The following is a 23,206-nucleotide window of genomic DNA, read 5'->3' on the forward strand; positions in this document are numbered from 1 at the left end:
CATTGTTGAGGGCCTGGGTTTGATCCCTGGCGGGGGAACTAAGATCCCACAAACTGCGTGGCATGACCAAAACAAACAAAAAAAGGCTTTATTTTCATGGTGGCAATATAAATATTGTTTTTTTTTCCCACCCTGGGAAAATATTTTGTTTTGCAAATGTATAAGAAACACAGGCTTGCCACATTAAAAAAATTTTTAATTGTCTAGATGCTCCAGAATCCGTCTGAGTTTGCACAGTCAGTAAAATCCCTGCTGGAAGCACAGAAGCAGTCCATTGAGTCTGGCTCCATCGCTGGTGGGGAGCACCTCTGTTTCATGGGCAGTGGCAGAGAGGAAGAAGACATGTATATGAACATGGTCCTGGCACACTTTTTACAGGTATGCCGACAGATTATTTCAGTTTTCCTTAGTTACTGCTATCACCTTTAAGAAATTCTCCTAGGTAATTTTGTGCTGTTGTCTACCTTGTCAAATTTATCTGTTTTTTTTTTTTTTAACACGTTATTGGTTTTGTGTCTTGCCAACAAAGGTCTTCTCCCCCAGATTTTTCTTGCATGCTTATGTGTTATACTTTTATGTTTAAATCTTGGCCCATCTGGAATTATTTTTGTGTAAGAAGTGAGGTAGGAATCAAAAAAAATTTTTTCCCCAAATAGCTAACCAGTTGTGCTGTCAATATGAAATACTACCTCTTTAATATACTGAATTCCTCAATGAATCAGGGTCTATTGCTGGATTATTCTTTTGCATTTTTCTCTATGCCTATTCATGCCTCAGCTTTTTACAGTTGCTATATAATTCATTTTAATATCTTCACTTTGAAATTGAATAAATGTACATGTATATGTATTCATGACACTTAGCCACCTTTCCTTTTTGTGTTTAAATGTTGTCTTCAGCACGACTAATTTGTATCAGCGATTTTATGCAACCTGTTCCCTCTACCTTTTCTACAAAGCCTCACTCAGTGATGGCTCTTTCTTTATAAAAATGGTTGTTTATTAGGTATTCTTTGGTAGTTTATACATTAAAGTCCTCATTTTGTGTGGCCCTGAACTATGGAATCAGGAAGACAATAGGAATGCTATTACACAAGCCACTCAATTTACATCCACTTTACTGGGAATCTGGTTTGAGAAAATTAGTCTAAAGCAGGGCTCCCCAACTCCTGGGCAATGGACGGGTACCAGTCGGTGGCCTGTTAGGAACTGCGCCGCAGAGCAGGAGGTGAGCAGTGGGCGAGCCAGTGAAGCTTCATCTGTATTTACAGCCGCTCCCCATCGCTCCCATTACCGCCTGAGCTCCACCTCCTGTCAGATCAGCAGTAGCATTACATTCTCATAAGAGCACAAACCCTACTGTGAACTGCGCATGCGAGGGATCTAGGTTGCGTGCTCCTTATGAGAATCTAATGCCTGGTGATCTGAGGTGGAGCTGAGGCGGTCCCACCATCCCCAGATGGGTCCATCTAGTTGCAGGAAAAGAAGCTCAGGGCTCCCACTAATTCTGCATTATGGTGAGTTGTATCATTATTTCATTATATAGTACAAAGTAATAATAATAGAAATAAAGTGCACAATGAATATAATGTGCTTGAGTCATTCTGAAATCATCCCCCACCCCACCCCCCATCCGTGGAAAAATTGTCTTCCACAAAACTGGTCCCAAGAAAGACTGGGGACCGCTGGTCTAAAGGACAATCCTTGAAAGACAAAATCAGAGAAGGAGCAAGGTATTTGGGAGAGGGATTATAAGGTAAAGTTATACTTTACTGGGGGAAAGATTTTAGAAGTTTATACAGAATAACAAAAATAGGTTCTCAAACTCATTTTACTTATAAATTTAATTGACCTATTCTAAAAATGGCCTGGTATAGGCTGTATATTATGAAGGGTGTCAGATGGCAAGAATTTGGAATATTGTGGACTTCTATTAATAATTCGAGCTCTTAATGTGGTTTTAGAAATTCCCCCCCCCCCCAGTTTTTATTGTGGAAAATTTCAAACAAATCCACAAGTAGGGAGAATTGAACTCTATAAATTCTTTGTAAAGACATAACCACATTATCACTCTTACACTTTATTATAAAAAAAAGTAACGAGTGTTCAAGTTCCCTTGGTTTTCTCAGGATCTAAAACAAGACATTGCACTCTGGTTGGTATCTTTTAAGTCTCTTTTAATTTATAGGTTCCCTTTCCTAATTTTTTTCCTTGTACATATTTGTTTGGAAAAACTGGTTACTTTGTCTTATATTTTCCCACAATCTGGATTTTGCAGATTGCATTCACACGGTGTTGTTTATCAGGTTCTATCCCTGGTATTTCCTGTAAACTGGTAATTAGACCTAGGGACTTGTTAGATTACTTTTGGGGGTGGGAGGGTTAGGAAGTCTTGGGTATTGTGTACTTCCTCAGGAGGTAAATACTGCCCAGATCTCTTTCCTTTTTGTGTCTTTGTTTGTTTATCATTGCTTAGATTCATTAATTTTTAGTAGTTTGTAAAATGTTAACGTTCTGTCATTTCTTCATAATTAGCTGTAGTATTTGCTTTTGTATTTCCTTTTTATAAAAGACCCAAAATATTTTGGCAAGCTTTTAAAAACCATTCTAGTAACATCCGAAAATACAGCGTAACTGATTTTGGTTTGACTCTGTATCGCACTATTGGGACTGTAATACAAGTAAAATCACAGTCTCATTAGTAGCCATGAAGTTGTCCACTTCTTCCCACTCAAGCACCAGACCTTATAGTACACACGATAAATGTATGTACTTCTCTGTGCCAAAGTCCAAAATGTCAAAGAAGAAATTCAGAAATTTAGTATATAACCTTATATTACATTTGTCAATGCTTATAGAACTATCAGAAGTTTTATAGAATTTTTTTAAAATTTATTTAATTATTTTATTTTTGACTGCGTTGGGTCTTGGTTGCTGAACGCAGGTTTTCTCTAGTTGCAGTGAGTGGGGGCTACTCTTCGTTGCGGTTCGCGGGCTTCTCATTGTGGTGGCTTCTCTTGTTGCAGAGCACGGGCTCTAGAGCGCAGACTCAGTAGTTGTGGCACACGGACTTCGTTGCTCTGTGGCATGGACCAGGGCATGGAACCCATGCCCCCTGCATTGGCAGGTGGATTCTTAACCACTGAGCCGCCAGGGAAGCCCCCAGAAGTTTTAATTAAATTGCATTTGGGAATAATTTTAAATTTTATTTTCCATTTCAGAAAAACAAAGAATATGTGAGCATTGCCAGTGGAGGATTTATGGGTAAGGTTTTAATTTATTAATCCCTTTGTCCCTACTTTTCAGAGGAAATTATACTATCACTGGAGCTGATTTAGAATGACCAAATTAGTTAATGGGTACACTTTCTCTTCAGTCATTCACTATTTTCAGAAAAGGCAAGGCCAGCAGGACATACAGATAAAGACAAACACAATAGACAATTGCAATGAGTGAATATATAGTGGAAGACTGTTGAAGTGGATGTGTATTAATTAGCTTGTATTTGTAGAAAATGTTTTTGTAAAGAGGGGTGAAAAACTGCCCCACATGATTTGTTTCTGTGGAGAAGGAAGGATAGATAGGACTGGGAAACAAGAGTAGGAGGAATAATTTTCACTGTATACTCTTTGCGCTATTTGCTTTTTTGTTCTGTTTTCATTTTAGTTTTGAACTACACGAGAGTATTAGCTGCTGAAAAAATGTTGACTGAATAGAATAAAACAAATAAGTTGATAATTTCAAGTCTGCAGATAATATCTGGTAATTCAGGATAGTAAAATGACAGAATCTCTACCAGCAAATATTTGAGAATATATGAAGGAGTAGGTCAGGGTAGTAAGGTTAAAAAAAGACTATCTTGGGCTTCCCTGGTGGTGCAGTGGTTGAGAGTCGCCTGCCAATGCAGGGGACGCGGGTTCGTGCCCCCGGTCCGGGAGGATCCCACATGCCGCAGAGCGGCTGGGCCCGTGAGCCATGGCCGCTGAGCCTGCGCGTCCGGAGCCTGTGCTCCGCAACGGGAGAGGCCACAACAGTGAGAGGCCCGCGTACCGCAAAAAAAAAAAAAAAAAAAAGACTATCTTTTTTTCTTTTCTTTTTTTTTTTTTTTTTTTTTTTACAAATTATGTTATTTAAGGGTACAGATTTACAACTAGTAGATAAATAAGTCCTGGAGTACTAAGGCACAGTATACTAATGCACAGTATAGTGAATATAGACAATATTGTATTATAATCACCAAACTTGCAGAGACTAGATCTTAATTATTCCCACCACAAAAAAGAAATGGTAATTGTGTGACATGATAGAGGTGCAGCTGTTGCTACAGTGGAAGTCATATTACAGTATATAAATGTATCAAATCAACATTTTGTATACCTTAAACTTACACAGTGTTATATGTCAAATATATTTCAATTAAAAGATAAGGCGCCTTTCATTAGGGAAAGAGATATAAAAATATTGAACTATAATTACTAGGAAAATTAATGATAAAATCAAATTAATATTTGTTGGAGGCAATAGAATCCTGAGTTTGAATCATAAGAGTCTTATAAGGATTAAGTTCTGGCTTAATATGATTTTCTTATGTTATGACTTAGACATTTTGATAGGTTAGGGTCTATTTCTTCTTGGTCTTTGTTGATATTAGCAAGAATTATTTCTCCTGTATATCATGGCCTGATAACTAACTACCCTTGAAGCTCATACCCAAAGTGATTTAACAAAAGGTCTTATTTAAATAAGTACTAGTGTTAAGCAAGTATTGGCCTAAGGCCCAGTGTTATTTATTGGAAGTTCTGACAACATGATACAAAACGTCGTGACACAAGACACTTTTGAGAGTCTGAAAAGTATTCTTTTATAGCACAGATATCCTAGGTTTTAGGAACTTTTTTCTAAACTATGAATTATTTCTTTTCCAAGAATAATCTCTCTTTCCATAGCAGTTAATGCCTAAGACTGCTTCTTTATTATGGGAAGGATTAACTGATGTCTCCTTATGGTAAACAAAAGCCACCGTAGGTTTTCTATTAATCTTTTATGGCATAAAACCATTGCTAAGATTATTTATTAATACTTTAAGGATTACCTTCCAAAGAGGAAAACATCAAGCCTATATATATAGTTACTGTTACCCTTAGGGTCAATTAAGAAAAGTTATATGTGTATAGAGAGAGGGCTTTAGAAGGAGGAGGAAAAGGAAGGCTTTCTGTAGCCTGGGGTCTTTTAGTACTTTACAGAGGTGCTGAAAGAAATACCTGTGATTATGCCCTTGGATCCTTTTCATTCAGCTATGACATGTTTATTGTACTTCTCTGGTATTGAATCTTTCCAAAGGGTTTGATACGTCAGGATTTTTTTTTCTTCTTCCTATTTATCTTTAAGCACTGCAGCAGCACCTAGCAGACATTAATGTGGATGGACCAGAAAATGGATATGGCCATTGGATTGCTAGTACCTCAGGCTCAAGGAGCAGTGTCAATTCTTCTCTTGATGTAAGTGTATATGTAGAAAGTCACCAGAGTTGGATAAATGCCCAGGTGATTAACAACTAAACAGCTACCATAACAGAAATGGAGTAAAAATAATTCAAACACATGCAGTGAGCAATCATATTATTGTGAGGTTAATGAAATGGTGGGAGCAGGCCTAAACAGCTAAACTAGCCAGGAGTTCTGGTGGTCTACCTGCTGAATTCAGATTTCTCCCTCTCCAGCTGCAGCTTGGTATCACCTAGTGACAATTTTCTACTCCAGCTTAAATGTCAGTGGAGATAATTCTGAGTCCCGTGACTAGTTAGGACTCTAAAGTGAGCTGGTTCTAGGAATCTCCCAATTAGTTTGGGTCTGGAGAATACTGAGGCTCATGTTTGCATCTCCAGCATACTGTCTCTGTAGCTCTCCTCCCCACCACATACCTACATGATTAAAACTTCAGTCCACCCATATTTGAGAATGGGCCAGGCAGAGGAAGACAGGAACCAGTTGGCAATGCCATTTTATTTGAGTTTTAGGTATTGAGGTGTACATTACTGCAGGGTTTTGCAATAGTGGGTAAATCCATTCTGTTCTACTTTGGAAATATTTGGGCAATAAGTCTTGTGTGTTTTCAGTATTTCATGTCATTTGAACTAGGTGTCATTAAATCATTTTCTTAACAAGTAATGGTCTTCATCTACCTAAAGGTCATTCTTTAAAGAAATAGAGGGAAAACTCCAGTACAGGGTGATGGTTACAAGCTTGGGCTTACCAGTCTGACTCACCTGGGTATTCAGGTTTTGTCTTCACAGTTTACTTTCTTCATGATCTCTAGCAAGATCTTTTCCACTCTGGTTTCTCCATCTGTGCAAATAGGGATGATGATAATAACACAGCTTTCTTCACAATAATGACATGATTAAATGTGCAAGTGAATGTAAAGTGTAGTACCTGTCACTTATATATCTTATAGTAGTTATTATAAAATTGTAACTCATTAGATGATTAATTGAGGCTTATCTTCAGCCATGTAAGTCAAAGCAAATTATTGCCAAATTATCAGCGCATAAGTCTTCTCTGAGAATTAGGTTTTCAGCTTGATCTAGGTATCTAGGAGCTCACCATTTATTTAATAAGTATTTGCTGTTTTCATTTTAAATATCTAAATCGTATAGATGTATTATAATGTGTTCAGTTAGTCCCCTTATTGTTGAATATTTACATTGTTTCTAGTCTTTTACTATTATATACACTACTACAATTAAGTTTTGTAGTAATATATTTGCATATGACATGATTATTTCATCCTAGAAGTGAAATAACATGATCAGAAGATTACATGTCAAAATCCTTAGAATTCTGCATTATTGTCAAATTTCCCTCCAAAAAACATTATTCTAATTTATATTCCTGTCCACAGCTTTGGATGGTCCTTGTATTGAACTTTTTATCTTCAGATTTGAAAAACAATGATTGAGGCTAAAGATAACTGTCTTAAAAATGTGTTACATTCAGAAGTACCAAAGAATTTCCACAGTCAGTTTAATTTGGTTTTGAATTTAGATATGGCAATGGGAACATGATTTTTGTGTTAGTTAATGACTTCTCTTAAAAATAAGAATAATACATGTTCATTGTAGCATCATATATAAATATGAAAAATGTAAAGAAATCAAAATTATTTATAACCCAACCATGGATAACAGCTATTCATAGTTTGAAATATTTTCTTTAAATCTTTTATAATGCATATTTTTTTTAGTATTTTATTTTAAAAGTAGTGATCAGAGTAGTGATCAGAGTGTACGTACAGTTTTATTTTCTGCTTTCTCATTGAACATATATATGAGCATTTTCTAGTATTTTTAAATGCTTTTTTTTTTTTAGTATCAGTATAGTTTTCCACCAAATAGTTCCTAAATCCTAGGGCATTTTCTGATTATTTCCTCCCCATAAATTCTGAAGAAGAATTAATAAGCAGAAGATAGGCACATTTTAAAACTTTTGACATCTACTACCAGCTTCCCCTGTAGGGTATAAAGGAGCAATTATATACAACTCAAGAATTATACTCACATCTATTACACTAGGTACATAAGAGTGACTTTTCTTGAGAAATTAAAGGCCTAAGTAATAATGTTTTAAACAGCAAAAATTTACAAGGAATAAATGTTTAAAAATTTAGCTATATGAATGATATTCTGATTATAATTTTGCTTATCTTTATAGAGTAATCTGAGTTAAGAAAAGGTCAATAACTTTATTTCTTATTGAATAAATAAGGTAATTTCAGCCTCCACACATTTATGTGTGTAATATATATCCTCATTTTTCATTTCTACCTTCCATTCCTAAAATGGTTTCACCCAGTATATCAGCCTGCTGGGGCTGCCATAACAAAATACAACCAACTAGGTGGCTTAATGTATTTTCTCATAGTTCCAGAGGCTACAGGTCTGGGATCAAAGGGCTAGCAGGTTTAATTTCTCCTAAGGCCTCTGTCTTTGGCTTTCAGAGTACCACCTTCCTGTGATGTTGGTACATGGCCTTTTTTCTGTGCATGTGAATCCCTGATGTATCCCCTTCTTCCTGTAAGAGTATCAGTCATATTGGCTAGGGCCCACCTCATTTAACCTTAGTTTACTCTCTAAAGGCCCTATCTCCGTATTCAGTCACTTTCTGAGGTACCCTGGGGATTAGAACTTGTAACACGAATTTATGGTCGGGGGGTGCACCCAGTTCAGGACATAGCATCTAGATAACCTTTAGCAGTAGCGTATCTTGCTAATCATTTGGAGAGCAGTTAATCCATCAGTAAGTTGTTGTTTGTTTTTCTTTTTTTCAGGGTGAATCTTCTAATGGCTCAAATGATAGAGGAATGAAATCACTAGTAAATAAAATGACTGTTGCTTTGAAGACAAAATCCGTTAATGTCAGGGAAAAAGTTATCAGTTTTATTGAGAATACATCAACTCCTGTGGACCGGTGAGTTGCTTATACAGTATGAATTTGTGATGAGTAATTAAAACTATAGAAAAGTATCTTAACAGTAAATGTTAGTTGAATAGAATGTGCTCTAGAAAAGGATCGTATATTACATTTTTTTATTAGATGATTCCAGTTTTCGTTGTCATCACAGAGATGTTCTTTATTGCTATAAAATTTTACTGTAAAGATTAGTCTGTCTTCTCCCACTGCTCAGAATAGGAGGCAAGTAATAATTCTGCCCCTTCACGCCATTCATTAGAAAAAAATTATTCCAATGGTATTATGTATATGATACTTCATATAGCAGCTGCTTCCCACATGTCAAATGGTTGGGAATCATCTGCAAAGTGCAGTAATCTCATAGCAGGAATCTCTTTCTCCGCTTCAGGAATTTAAAACCTAGAAAATTTGGTCATACTAAATCAAGCAGAAACCCATTTTTGTAAAGTTTAAGAATTCAGATCTTCATAGAATTTTGTTCACAGCATGTGTGACCCCTATTTTCCCAATTACAAATGAAGTATCCAGCTAACAAATGATAAGTTTAAGAATGTCTGTTATATTGTTTCTTACTGGAACTGTGAGGGCACAGTATGTTTTTTTTCCTCCACATGTTGGTCTCATTGATCTTTCTTGTTCTTAGGGTTCAAAGCTAACCTAATAATCCCAGCGTGAAATTTTTTCTAAGCAAGCCTGATCTTGGAAATGTGTTATAGTATTTAATTTCACTCTCATGTCTTACTTGCAGCACCCGAGGAGAGTTGAAGTATTTGATTTTAAGAACTGAATATAAGGCATTTACTAATTTTCACTTTATTAAATAAAGGACATATGCATACAGAGATTTTTTTTCCCATTTAGTAAATAGCAAAGAAGATATAGATTATTTTCACTAATCCAAAAAAATTGTACCTTGTCTACAATGGACTAATGTTAGAGTGTTGTTATCAAGGCTGAAAGGTTTTTTTTTGCTCATTAAAATTATGTCTGCTTTCAAAAGCCTTAATTTTAAAATTACTTTTAGTTAGTGCATTCTCAATTAGGGTACTATTTTTTTTTTTTTTTTCGGTACGTGGGCCTCTCACTGTTGTGGCCTCTCTCGCTGCGGAGCACAGGCTCCGGACGCGCAGGCTCAGCGGCTATGGCTCACGGGCCCAGCCGCTCCACGGCATGTGGAATCTTCCCCGACCGGGGCACGAACCCGTGTCCCCTGCATCGGCAGGCGGACTCACAACCACTGCGCCACCAGGGAAGCCCTAGGGTACTATTATTGGTACATTTTGTAGCATGAACACTTAAAATTTATTTTAAAATGAACTAGTGATAATTCTAAATTGAAAAGACTATTTTCTCTTCGTTAAAGAATCACTTGAAACTGACTTTTCTTCATTTTTCTTTGTACTTGGGATGATCAAAATATTCTTTTTTAATATACCCCCGGGTTAGAAAAACTGATTATATTTTTGTTTTAAAGCTTTTGCATTTTTAATAATCATATTGTTCTGTCCTCTGCCTCAATTTGCTATAGAATGTCTTTCAATCTTCCTTGGCCAGACAGAACATGTACCGAGCGGTAAGCCAATGAGTAGAGCAGCTTTACTGGACCATCCTTTTCCTTTAGCATGCTTCATGCTGTCTATAAGCCTCATGTTGTCTTGGCTAAAATTTCATGCAGCTGTTTCAAGTGCTAAACTTTTCTCATTCTGCTTTTAGGAGTGTGTGATGCTGATACGTTTTCCTTTTGGTTTTTTGCTCGATCATTTTAATTTTTTTCCTTGCCTTCTTCTTTATATCTCCCATTCCTCATATGAAAATCAAGTACATTCAAACCCAACAACTTCATAAAATCTGCAGTTTTTATTCTGAGACAGAGGAAGGTGAAACAAAGAAAATATGTAGTCTCAGAGTTAGGAGGGTATTAGCTTTGGAGATCATTTACTTCTGTCTTGTGCTCTAACAGTAGGGAAAATTACAGCATCTGAGAAAAGGCACAGTTTGTGGTTCAAATTTTTTGTTATTTCATGTACACTATGTAGTTTTATAATATTGCTAGGTTTTTCTTAATAAGATGTATGTATTTAAGTTAACATTATATAAATTGGTGTGAACAAACTATAGTTCTAGGTTTCTACCTTTGCTTTTCCTTGAAAGAAATTAGGCCATGGTGGACATGTTAAAATATAATCCATCTCTTCTCTGACCCCAATAAAACGGGATACTCATCATTAGATTCCATAGGTTTAAAGTTTAGAAATCTACTGGATCTTCAATTAGGATAAACAAAAGAACATTATACTGTATGGCTTTACAGTTTTTATACTCATGATTTTTCTGCAATTTGAGTTTGAATATCAATTATAGCAATCCCTATGAACATTTAAAAAGAAATTCTAATCATACTTTGAATGTAAGTTAAGCTTCAGAATAATGGAGTTGACTTTTTTAGCAGGTCATTTCAATATTTTCAGTGAATTAGAAGTAGCATTTTTAACAATAGTTTACTTTCAACTTACGGATAAGAGTTGGCCAATGCCAGTTACAGACCTTCTATTATAATTTTAAAGGAGGTTGCTTCTTTTAAAATTATAATCTATTTGTGAATCATCTTTCTGTTTTCTCTTGTTACAGGACCATTGAATTAGTCTAATTTTAACTCCCAAGTTTTATCGCAAATAATTCTTTAAACATTCAAATTATCTTCTCTAGTCCACAGGCAGATATATCCATTTTGAAAATAGAGTTTAGTGAAAAGTTAGAATAAATTGGGTTGGTTTTTGAGGTCAGTAAATCAGGTTAAAATCTAGTCAAACTCTTGTAGATTTTGTTTCTGCTAAAAAAGCATAGATATACTGCTTTTTTTTTTTTTTTTTTTTTTTTTTGCGGTACGCGGGCCTCTCACTGTTGGGGCCTCTCCCGTTGCAGAGCACAGGCTCCAGACACGCAGGCTCAGTGGCCATGGCTCACGGGCCCAGCCACTCCACGGCATGTGAGATCTTCCCGGACCGGGGCATGAACCCGTGTCCCCAACCCGTGTCCCCTGCTTTGGCAGGCGGACTCTCAATCACTGCGCCACCGGGGAAGCCCTATACTGCTTTTTAAAGAGTCCAGCTTTTTTTTTTGGATGTCATTTATATTCTGGTTCAAGCATTTACTGTAAACATTATCTTTGTTACTTTCTATGTTATAGTAGTTTATACTTCAATATCAGGAGAGCACCAATAACTTAATCTCATACAATTTTATAATCTAGACCGCACTAAAGTATTGTTACACAAAGCTATATTATCTTTGCCTTTTGTAAGTAAGCTGAATCTGAGTTTCATAGGTATTTGAATTATTTCTTTCATTTTCTTTAATGAGCATAGTTTGATAATTTATTGGATAATTTTACATTAGATATGCTTTAACATAAAAAATGATTTTATAACTTAAACTGTAAGCAGTGTATTGATTAACTTAATTCTGTTATATACTCAACTCTTACTGGTTTTCTGTTGAGGAATGTTGTTTTGGGAGAAATAAAGATTTAAGCATATTTTAACAAAATTAAGTCTTCATTTTTATTGATGATATGTATTAAGAAATCATTTAAAATACAGATTTGATCTCTGTCTTCTGGAAAAATTGAATTCTAAGACTAAAGACACATAACTTGATTTTTTTCCACATTGAACTCTCGATACATGACAAGGAAAAAAAAGCCATAGTTTTCCTTCATCGTAGAATATCTTAGCTGAACCTTACTCTACAAATAATACAATACTCTTTCTCCAGAAACATGTGGTATTTTGTCGAAATATTTTAAGTTTACTTATTGGTTTATTTGAGGTTACCTGAAAAGTAATGAGGTATTGATTTTTATATTAAAAAAGAGAGAGGTCATACTTCCTGCAGAACTTACTAAGTTTGAATTTACATGTTTATGTTTCTGTCACTTGAAAGTGAAAGGCAAATTCATTTTCATGGTTTATTTATGTAAAAGAAGTAACATCTTAGTTTCTGTTGAAACAAAAGTAACAGTAATGAAAAAAAAAATGAGAGGAAAAACCTTAAGACATTTGTACCCATATGAGAATTAGGCACTCCTACTGGAATTTGAATATTTGGTTTCATAAACTATTTTATCTAACAAACGTGTATGTAGCACTTGCTGTATGCCAGGCATTGTTGTAAGAGCTTTACCAAATATTAACTGATTAAATTTTTTTGTTTATTTTTGGCTGCGTTGGGTCTTCGTTGCTGCGCGCGGGCTTTCTCTAGTTGCGTGGAGCGGGGGCTACTCTTCATTGCGGTGCGCGGGCTTCTCTTGTTGTGGAGCATGGTCTCTAGGCTCACGGGCTTCAGTAGTTGTGGCTCACGGGCTCTAGAGCGCAGGCTTAGTAGTTGTGGCGCACGGGCTTAGTTGCTCTGCGGCATGTGGGATCTTCCTGGACCAGGGCCTGAACCCGTGTCCCCTGCATTGGCAGGCAGATTCTTAACCACTGTGCCACCAGGGAAGTCGTAACTGATTTAATTTTCACAGTAACCAGGAAGGTTAGATATTGTTACCACCATTTTACAGATAAGGCACAGAAGCACAGAGAGGTTAAGGAACTTCACAATGCATTGGTTTTATGTGAACATTAAAATTGTTTAAAATTTAATTTTTACAGATTTGAAAACATTCTGCATACCCAAGACCTTATGCCACTTTTGCTAACAATTTCCTTATCTTGTTTCAATTTCCTTAACATAGCTCTCCTGAAACTGGGTGGTACATGGTGGGCGCACAGAACATTTGTATTTTGTTTTAATATTCAAATGATACTTGGTGAAAATCTTTGGTAACTTAAGTAATGATTTCCCTCCTAAAATTCTTTGAATATAGGCATGTGAGCAGCAGTGACAGAGTGGGAAAGCCTTACCGTGGTGTAAAGCCTGTTTTCAGCATTGGGGATGAAGAAGAATATGACACAGGTATGGCAATACACTAATTTATAGACTGCTTTCTTCAAGCACCAAGAGTGATTATAGAGATAATTCTGGGAGTAGCTGAACAACTGCTTAAAAAAAAAAAAAAAAAAAAGACACAGTGAAATTCTGTAGAGGAGATTGGAGAGTCTGTGGTTTTTCTATTAAGAGTTTGGTTTTGGACATCTTAAATTATGCCATAGAAATGCTGAGTAGGCGGTTGATTATAGGAGTCTTTAGCTGAGGAGAGAAGTCTAAGCTTGTGATAATCTGGGAATTATCAGTGTATAAATAGTATTTAAATCCATGGGATTGGATTTAAATCCCCCTGATCCACCCAGGTAGGAGATTGAGGGAATTGAGACATCTGAAAAGAGCCTTTTGAAACTGGAGGCAGTAGCCTAAAGGGCCACAAGATGGGGATATTATGCCAGGGAAGCTTGTCATCCTCTGTGATTGTCTTTCTTTATATTTTAAAAAATAATTTATTACTTTGGTTCATAATCCCACTGCCCAGATTACCCTGCTTAAGTAATCATAATTAATATTAATGTGTATTGAGTTAGAAAAATATATTAAAATATGTATGGTATGTAAAGTATATGTTATATGTAAAAGTACAAAATGAGAAAAAAATACTCCCAAATCTCATCTTGCTTTTTCCACTTAGTAATATATGTTTCATATTTTCCACCTCAGCCTGTATACCTTCACAATTCTCTTTCTATTATACAAATGTACCCTAATTAAATCATTCTGTTCTCTTTCTATTATACAAACATACCATAATTAAATCATTCTTCTCCCAATTGACACTAGTAGTTTTCCAGTTTTCTTTCTGTTTCAAATAGCAGTGGCTATCTTTATGCATATATCTAGGTTAACTTTTGCAAGTATATCCAGAGGGTAAATTCTTAACAGTAAGATTGCCAGATTAGAGGGACTCACATTTGACATTTTAATGGATATTACAGAGTCAACTTCCTGAAAACTGCATTGAGGTAAATGTAATTTTCTATATATTATTTCTTTTTTTTTTTGAAGCAAATACGCAGAATTTTTATTTTCTCCTACACAAAATTTTTATATTCCTGTATATAAAATCCAAAAATATACTTCTTCTTTTATTTTATATCATAGTAAAATAATCAGTACATTGTATTTTATTTCTATACAGATTTTTCCCCAACACCTTCTCTAGCTATTCTTTATCTTCTGTTTCATGCACTTCTGTGTGCTATTTGTAATTGTTTCCTTTTCTCCTTTTTCCTCCCCCTCTTTTGCCATTTTCCTGTTACCTGTCAGTCTCTATCTCTCTCTAAATATGTGTTATTCCATTAACAAAGGGAGGAGGGAAATGGATGAATAAATGATGGTATATTTCACATATCATACATGTATATATACACATATATATTTACACTCTGGAAAATTGCACAGTAATGAAAAATAAGAAAACTAGAGCTATGTGTGTCAACATGGATAAATTTTACAATGTTGGGAGTAGGATAGCAGTTGCAGAAGAATACAATTGAACAGTGTACTATTTATATAAATTTTACTTAAAATGCAAAACGCTACTGTATATCATTTAAGAATTTTCATGTTGGGTTAAAAGTAAAGATGAGACACCAAATTCACATAGTCACTGTTTCTTAGTGGGGAAGAAAGGGGGATGTGCCTGGGCAGAAATCCATGAGTGCTTCACTTTTTTATTTAAGCTAGAGGTGAATAGATATGTGAGATTTCATTTTTTTATTATGTCTTTTTATATTTTGATTTCTTAAAAAGCAAAGAGAAGAATATTTACAATTATTAACTCTAGGGAGTGTAATTCCCCTTTGTTAAATTAGAAAAGCAAAATAACTAGAATGTCTTATATTTCTTTCGCAAAAAAATCCCACTAAATAGATTTTTACTTATCTATCCCAGCATGGATTTTTTTGTTGTTGTTATTTTCCTTAAAATCAGAAACCAGCAACTCTGCAGATGGAGTGCAATCTATAAAAATATTGAATCACTATGTTGTACACCTAAAACCAGTATAATTTTGTAAATCTACTATACTTCAATTAAAAAAAAAAAGAAACCAGCAAGAGAAAAAGAACTCTGCCATCTTTGCCCTCAAGATAGATGCTAATATTATTATTGGACAATTCTGCCATCACTCAACAGACTAGTTATAGATTAGAGTTATGTTATATAAATCAAAAAAGTTGAGGGCTTCCCTGGTGGCGCAGTGGTTGAGAGTCCGCCTGCCGACGCAGGGGACACGGGTTCGTGCCACGGTCCGGGAAGATCCCACATGCCACGGAGCGGCTGGGCCTGTGAGCCATGGCCGCTGAGCCTGCGCGTCCGGAGGCTGTACTCTGCAACGGGAGAGGCCACAACGGTGAGAGGCCCGCGTACCGCAAAAAAAAAAAAAAAAAAAAAGTTGAAATTCCTCATAGTTTAATATTTTAAAAGTATATTTTCACACCATATAGAATGATGTTTCATAATCTTTTATAGTAGTACCAGTGGCATAAGGAAATATAGTTGCTGGGTTAGAATTTTTTTTTTTCCAACATGTGTGTTTAAAATACTACTGAAATTTTTTTCAGACTATTAAAAAATGTATCATTTTTAAAGTTGGTGATACCCACTTTTAACATCTTATAATTCTTTATAGATGAAATTGACAGTTCTTCAATGTCAGATGATGATAGAAAAGAGGTTGTAAACATTCAGACTTGGATAAACAAGCCAGACGTCAAGCATCATTTTCCTTGTAAAGAAGTGAAAGAAAGTGGACACATATTTCCTAGGTACTTTTTAAAATACCTTCTTCAGAAGTAAAATTGAATTTAGGGAAGTAATGATATAAAAGGTAGCTGCAGAAGAAATTTTATGTATCCAAGTACAATAAGATATAATTTCCTGGGGATTTCCCTGGCAGTCCAGTGGTTAAGACTCTGAGCTCCCACTGCAGGGGACACGGGTTCAATCCCTGGTCAGGGGACTAAGATCCCGCATGCTGTGCAGTGCAGAAAAAAATAATAAACACACAATGAGATATAATTTCCCTCTGTCAACTTGTATTATATGTCTTGAGTTTTAAAAAATATTTCTAATGTAATTTTTTATTTTGAAAAATTTAAACAGAAAAGTTGAAGACATAGTACATTGAATATCTTTATAAGCCTCTCTCAGACTCACCAGCTTTTAACTTTTTTTCACACTACCCCATCTCTCTCGTTATGTTTGTATATACATACACACATACACATACACTTTGTTTTTGTCATACCATTCAGAAGAAGCTTATAGATATGACACTTTACCCCTAAATGCTTCAGCATAAATCTCCAAAGAATATGAACAGTCTCCTCCACAACTCCAGTAGCACTATCACATCTTTAAAAACTTTAAAATTAATAAACATCATTCAACATACAGAACACACTCAAATTTTTCAGTGTCTCTAAAGTATCTTTTATCCTCTTTGTTTTTTTCTTCCTGGTCCAGGATCCAGTCCTGTTTCACACATTGCATTTGCCTGTTATCTCTCTTTAGTCTCACCCAGTGTAGAACAATACTGCTTCCCTCACCACACTTCCCCCTTTTCTTCATGTTGAATGAATCCTTTTTGAGTCTAGGCCAACTGTTCTGCAGAATGTCCCACATTCTGGATATCTGATGTTTGTCCTGTTGTATTTCATAAAAGTGTGTGAGTATTATCACTATACTAAAAGTGAGCTGAGACACAAAGCAGGGTGTGTGTATTAATAATTCTATCCCTATTTTGCCTGTAGGATCCAGTTACAGAATATTATTAAATATGTAAGGCAGTCCAGGTATTGCTTAGTGGTCTTTGACATAAAGTATATGTTATGGTATGTTGAATGAGGATAGTTTACTGTTAAAAGTCTGAAAGGTAGTATATTCCAAATACCATATAGAGTAGTTTCTAAAAATTTATTATTTTAATGATTTCTAATTGTATTGTAGTTTTTATTATATTAAATATAATTTTTGCTCTTAAACAGTTACAGGATTATCTGTTAATAAAACATTAATTTTGCATACAACTAAAGGAAAATTAAAAGCTGTTACTAGATAGCTTATTTGTTTATAGACGATCCTTTGCCTTCACTTTTTAACTCAAAAGTAATTTCATCTGGAGTTGAACATTTTTTATAATTGGGGCTGTTGAAGTAATAGTTGTTTTAAATGACATTTCTTTAAATTCTTTTTGTTTTTTTAATGCTTTTGTCCCTCTCAAGTCATCTGTTGGTTACTGCAACACATATGTACTGTTTGAGGGAGATTCTTTCACGGAAAGGATTGGCTTATATACAGTCTCGACAAGCACTAAATTCTGTGGTTAAAATAACATCCAAAAAAAAACATCCTGAGCTAATTACCTTCAAGTATGGAAACAGCAGCACTTCAGGAATAGAAATCCTGGCAATCGAAAGGTAAGATTTTCTTAGGTTGATGTTATCTGAATTACTGAATTAGTTCATTATTAAACACGGTTTGTTTCTCTATTTTGGGGAATGGATGGTGGAACAGGATACTTGAACCATTTTTATTAGTATTCTCGCTATCTTTTTTCTTACAAATTTGTAGTAATATATGGTTTAGCCATTAGCACATGATTTCATTAAGTGCAGTAGCTAATTTCACAAACCTTTTGACAGAGGGGTCTTTAGGAATAATCTACACCAGTGCTACACTAAATGCTGGTTTGCAATGAAATACGAGCTTTTATTTTCCTTCATCAAATAATTCTTGTTTTAAAAACGTATCAACGAAGTAAGCAGTGTGCTGGATGATGTAGTTAATTTACATTCTGGTACAAGTTCTTCCTTACCTCATTGTGTACCAGTGACAAACAGTTCATGGACCGGCACAAGGGCCGTAGACCACACTGCTCTCGAAGCTAAACCATCTTTAATCTTACAGGTAAAAATGTGAAGCCCAGAGGGGTTGAATGACTTCCAGGTCTTCACACTTGTGTTAGAACCAAATGTAGCCCTCCTGACTCCTGATCTCCAGTTCATTCCACCTTGCTCTATGCAATATGAAAAATCACCTTGCTTTTGCATTTAGATTTTCTTTCTTTAAAAATAACTCTTTTGAGTATATGTTGAAATAAGTGATGGGGAGTACATAGGAGGGCATCTGTGCTTGATTTGTAGGTTACTTCGACATTGGAATTGATATCTAAGATGAATCCTGAACAGAAGGCTCTATATTAATATATATATTTTTCCCCCGTAGGTATTTGATTCCAAATGCAGGAGATGCTACCAAAGCCATAAAACAACAGATCATGAAAGTTTTGGATGCTTTGGAAAGTTAATATAAAAGAAAATTATTTCAAAAGAAATTAAGGCAACCAAGAGAAATATGGACATATTTTCCTGACTGAATACTAACCGGAGACTTTCATTTGCTTATGGGGGTGCTTGAATAGCAAGTCTAAGAAGGTGTAAATTATTACAATCAATCTCTGGAAAGTTAAATTTTTTTAAAATTTTCTTTTGCATTTTTGGTTTTGTAAAATGATTTCTTATAAAGGTCAGTTATTAAATGACTTTGAAGTAACTGACCGTGTGCCCTTATGAACTAAGGGTGCAGAATGCAGTTCTGTTTTGAAGAGCTGTTTTAAGGGAACATGCATCAGTTTAGATTTAAAAACAACCATACACATATATATTTGCAGTGTCTTCACTGAAAATTAGAGGTAGAATTCGTTGAAGAGACCCCTTTAATTGCTACATTTAGGTTTACCCACTGAGCAGTATCAGAAACTAAAAAGTATTACATAGATTAACAATTAGCTTGCTGTTTCTGTTCTTAAAAAGAGTGAAATCTTTTTTAATGCAATGGATGAAGATTCCAGCCAACTCAAATGCAGACCAACTAGTGAAATGTTGAAACATCAGTTTCTAAGGTCATCTTTGCACCATTAGCTAATAGTTTGAACACTTAGTGCTTCAGATACTAAACTTCATCCTAATTGTCTCTAAGGAGCAGTTAAAAGCATTATAATAAGTAGGTAGGCATGTTAAGATTAAAATTAACACTTGGGGGACTGACTTGTATCTTTAAAAATGTCATTGGTCTTTATTACCAGAGGAATATTTGATTTAGAATGTTTCAAAACAGGTGTTGAGTACACATGGATTTATCCTCAGTGAGATTATGTCTGTGACCACACTATTATCCACCTAAAGAAAAGCCAGATAACCAGAGAGCTGTCTAAACTAGTTTTTATCATCACTTTCTGAAATTTCTTTTTCTTCTTTGGTTTTTGTTCTCTTACTAAAGTTCCAGTGGTTTGAAAAGATTTTTAGTCTCTTAATATGACAAAACTGAAAAGTGGTCTGCTTTATTTTGCAGCTTTCTCAGTTTAATTCATTGAGGTTCATATTAGACACATTTGGTGAAAGAAATCCAGGAACACGTTTGGGACCATGGAATGACTGCTTATAAAATCTGTTTGGGAAGTAGCAAATCCTCACAACCTGCTATGTCCTAAAATGTAATGGATTGTCTCTAAGGGGTTGATAGGAGAAATATTTAGATGTATTCTGTTTACAGCCAGTTATTTTAATTTACTTAATGGAAATCAAGTGAAAAAAAGGCAACATAATTCAAGATATTTTATTCTAATATCTAAATAATAAAGTTTGAGTGGTTGAAGACATTTGCATGAAATTGCACCTGGTGCAATACTTGATATTTATAACTCTCCCCACAACTGTTGTATTGCATTTTTTCCCTTCTTTTGGTGCCCCTTTTAGAAATGTCTTGAAGTCTCATTTTTTGCCCATTTCAGCCATGGGACTTCTTTCATAATATTAGTGTAAAGATATTTGTGTTACTCTTTATAAATTACAGTTGTAAATAAATCAGTACAGTTTGCTCAAAACTTTGTTCTTAAGGACAGTGTGTCTCTCCCTCTCTCTTTCTTCCTTTCCCCCCATTTGTAAATCTCTATGGATACAACAAAATTAGGAAATTGAGGGCTATCCTTTCAGTGGAATTTAAATGTTCAGATTTTAGGTTTGAAAGTATTAGATTCCTATTTCTGTTCTTCTAGATGGGGAGGAGGAAAGAGGTAGTTTAAAACTAATTACATTACATTCTACATGTGTAAATTCCTCCCTTGAACTACTCATCTGAACTTCAGTTTTCTCATCTGAAATAGCCCAGTTATTAGTCATGAATATCAAATGGAAAGATGTTTCATTGATTGTATTAGGCACTTATGTAGCTTATCCTCCCTTCACTGTCCCGATAACCAGAGAACTAGAATTCACTCTGGGATATCCACCTCTCGTGGACCTTTAAGGATTGCAGGGGTTGCAGCATTATGTGGTTGGTATTTTCTGTATTTTCAAGATGAGAAAAACAAAGCTCAAAGAAATTGAAAAGAAAAAGTCCCCCTCATCTCTCCCCAATCCCTGGGAATTATTATTGCTTATTAAGGTGTAAAATTAATCCCCTATGTAATATTTGATGACACTTGTCCACCATTAATAAAACATGTTTTCTAGTAGAGATGATAAATTTTTACTGATACATACTCAACCATTTTGCCACTGGTATGTTTCATACAGGACCATTAACACTCCTTAGCATGATATTCTAACATACTAAACTAACTGCCATAGGTTGACAGTTCTATTTAAAGTTTGGCTCAGGCTGCCATAACAAAATACCATAGACTGGGTGGCCTGAACAACAAATTTATTTTCTCACAGTTCTGGAAGCTGAAGTCCGAGATCAGGGTACCAGCATGGTTAGGTTCTAGAGAGTTCTCTTCCTGACTTGGAGATGGGCACCTTCTCACTGAGTCTTTGTATGTCTTTTCCTCAATGCTCTCAAAGAGAGCTCTCTTGCTCTTTCTTCTTCCTACAGGAACACTAATCCCATGATGAGGGCCCCATCCTCATGATTTCATCTAACCCTAATTACCTCCCCAAGGCCCTGTCTCCAAATCACACTAGTGATTAGGGTTTCATCATATGAATTGTAGGGGTACACAAACATTGCCTGTGACAGTATTTTTTATCATGAACAGTGTTGGATTTTTGTCAAAAGTTGTTTGCATCTGTGGAGATAGTCATGTGGCTTTTCTCCTTTATTAAAGGTTTATTCCATTAATTGGTTTTCATATGTTAAACCAACCTTCTATTCCTGGGGTAAATCCCAGTTGGTCATAGTGTGATCCTCACAACAGTCTTAGGCTATGTGTGATATTATCCCCATATTATGGGTGAAGAAATAAAGGCACAAAGAGGATAACTATTTCTAAGATATATAGCAAATAAGTGTTAGAGCCAGGATTTAAAACCAGACCATCCAATTCCAGAGTTCATGCTCATGACTGATAGGCTATGCCTGACTTCTTTGTTGGGGTCTGGAAACAGTAGGCCAGAGCTAGGGGCCTCTATCAGGTCACTGCTCACTTTTCTCTCTTCAGGTCACCAGCTTCACTCCATAGGTACCTTTCTAGTCCATGTAGGTATTTTAAGTTGCTATCCCTATGCTGCTAATAACTTGCCCAAAGTTACATGGCCTTTCGGTGATGAAGCAAAGTTTTTAACTCTGGTCTTCTGATTTGTAGACAATTGCATCAGAAATTTAGAAGCAGTTATACATACATTTACATACACACACCACCCCTCTCCTTCGACTCTCACCCTGTGCAAAGCTCTAAACCCAATATGATAATTCCCAAGTTTGAGTCTTTTGTTTTTTGTAGTATCAAACATTCTTCTAGGATCTCATCCACTCTTAAAGTTTCTTCTCTTTTTCTGGTGCAGATGATTCCAATTCTTCCTCCTGATTTTCAGTCCTTCATCTCTCTTAGTCATTTGTATACCTACCTCACCCCCAAAATTGAACTCATGTTCCCCCAGACTAACTTGCCTAATACTACGAAGGATTGACTAGAGGGTAAGATGCTGGTGGAAAGGAGACCAGTTATGAGTTGCCTGTAGTAGTCTTTCCAAAATGAGGAAGACCTTGCTGTGGATGGTGGTCGTGGGGACAGAAAAAGGGGCAGCAATCAAGGGGTGCTTCAGGAGAATAAGAAGCGCCCTGTCGCTAGCCAGAGGTTGGGGGTAAAAGACTTGAAAGACACAGAAGTGACTTAGATTTTTGGGAGGAGGGGATGGGGAGCAGAGGGGACTGGAAAACAGTATAAAGGGTGGTGCCTGTGAGTGAAAGAGGAAAGTGCGAATGAGAAGCTCTTTTAGAGGGGATAAATTTAGTTTCAGACAGTTGAGTTTGAACTGGTATCAAGACATGTAAATAGAGATGGCTGGAGATGGTGGAATAGGTCCTCTGGAGTAAAAATGGAAATCTGATCAGTACCAGCCTGGACATGGACATTAAAGTGGTGAGACATGGTTGGCAACAGCAGAATTTTAGCTAGGTTTTTAGAGCTCCATCTAGTGTAGTGATTTTCCTCTTCGGCTGCTTTTCAAATGTCTGATGAAAGGGAATATGGAAACACGCAGGCAGAGCTGCTGCGGTTGAAGGGGCAGGGAGTGGAGTGGTGGAAGGGCTGCACAAACTCAGCTCACCTGCCTCTCTCCTTCTGCCTCTAAATCCTTTTGTATTACACATGATGACAAGGTCCTGAGAGTGAGGTGATTTGCCCTAGGTGTTAACATAAAATAAGTGGCAGAGCCAGAACTGGAACCCAGCATCTAGCTTTTCTATTATGCCCAGAAAGTTCTAAGGGAAAGCGCAAAAACAGTTTTCATTTTTATTACTTTCCTC

The 23,206-nt window shown here is 35.8% G+C and overlaps 1 protein-coding gene across 3 annotated transcripts in view; it reads left to right on the forward strand.

The window, feature by feature from the left end:
- The window catches only part of TBC1D23 (TBC1 domain family member 23), a 64,206-nt gene extending 43,861 nt beyond the window's left edge, over positions 1–20,345 (forward strand). For all 3 annotated transcript variants that reach the window (XM_030861024.2, XM_060297973.1, XM_070045431.1), the window contains 9 exons: positions 208–378; positions 3,221–3,263; positions 5,388–5,497; positions 8,325–8,464; positions 9,996–10,040; positions 13,335–13,423; positions 16,089–16,224; positions 17,683–17,877; positions 18,686–20,345. In XM_030861024.2, the coding sequence (XP_030716884.2) occupies positions 208–378; positions 3,221–3,263; positions 5,388–5,497; positions 8,325–8,464; positions 9,996–10,040; positions 13,335–13,423; positions 16,089–16,224; positions 17,683–17,877; positions 18,686–18,767 (1,011 nt within the window). In that variant the 3' untranslated portion in view covers positions 18,768–20,345. The remainder of the gene's footprint in view (positions 1–207; positions 379–3,220; positions 3,264–5,387; positions 5,498–8,324; positions 8,465–9,995; positions 10,041–13,334; positions 13,424–16,088; positions 16,225–17,682; positions 17,878–18,685) is intronic.
- Positions 20,346–23,206: the final 2,861 nt, after the last annotated feature.

Source organism: Globicephala melas, chromosome 4, assembly GCF_963455315.2.
Source record: "Globicephala melas chromosome 4, mGloMel1.2, whole genome shotgun sequence".
Classification (NCBI taxonomy): Eukaryota; Metazoa; Chordata; class Mammalia; order Artiodactyla; family Delphinidae; genus Globicephala; species Globicephala melas.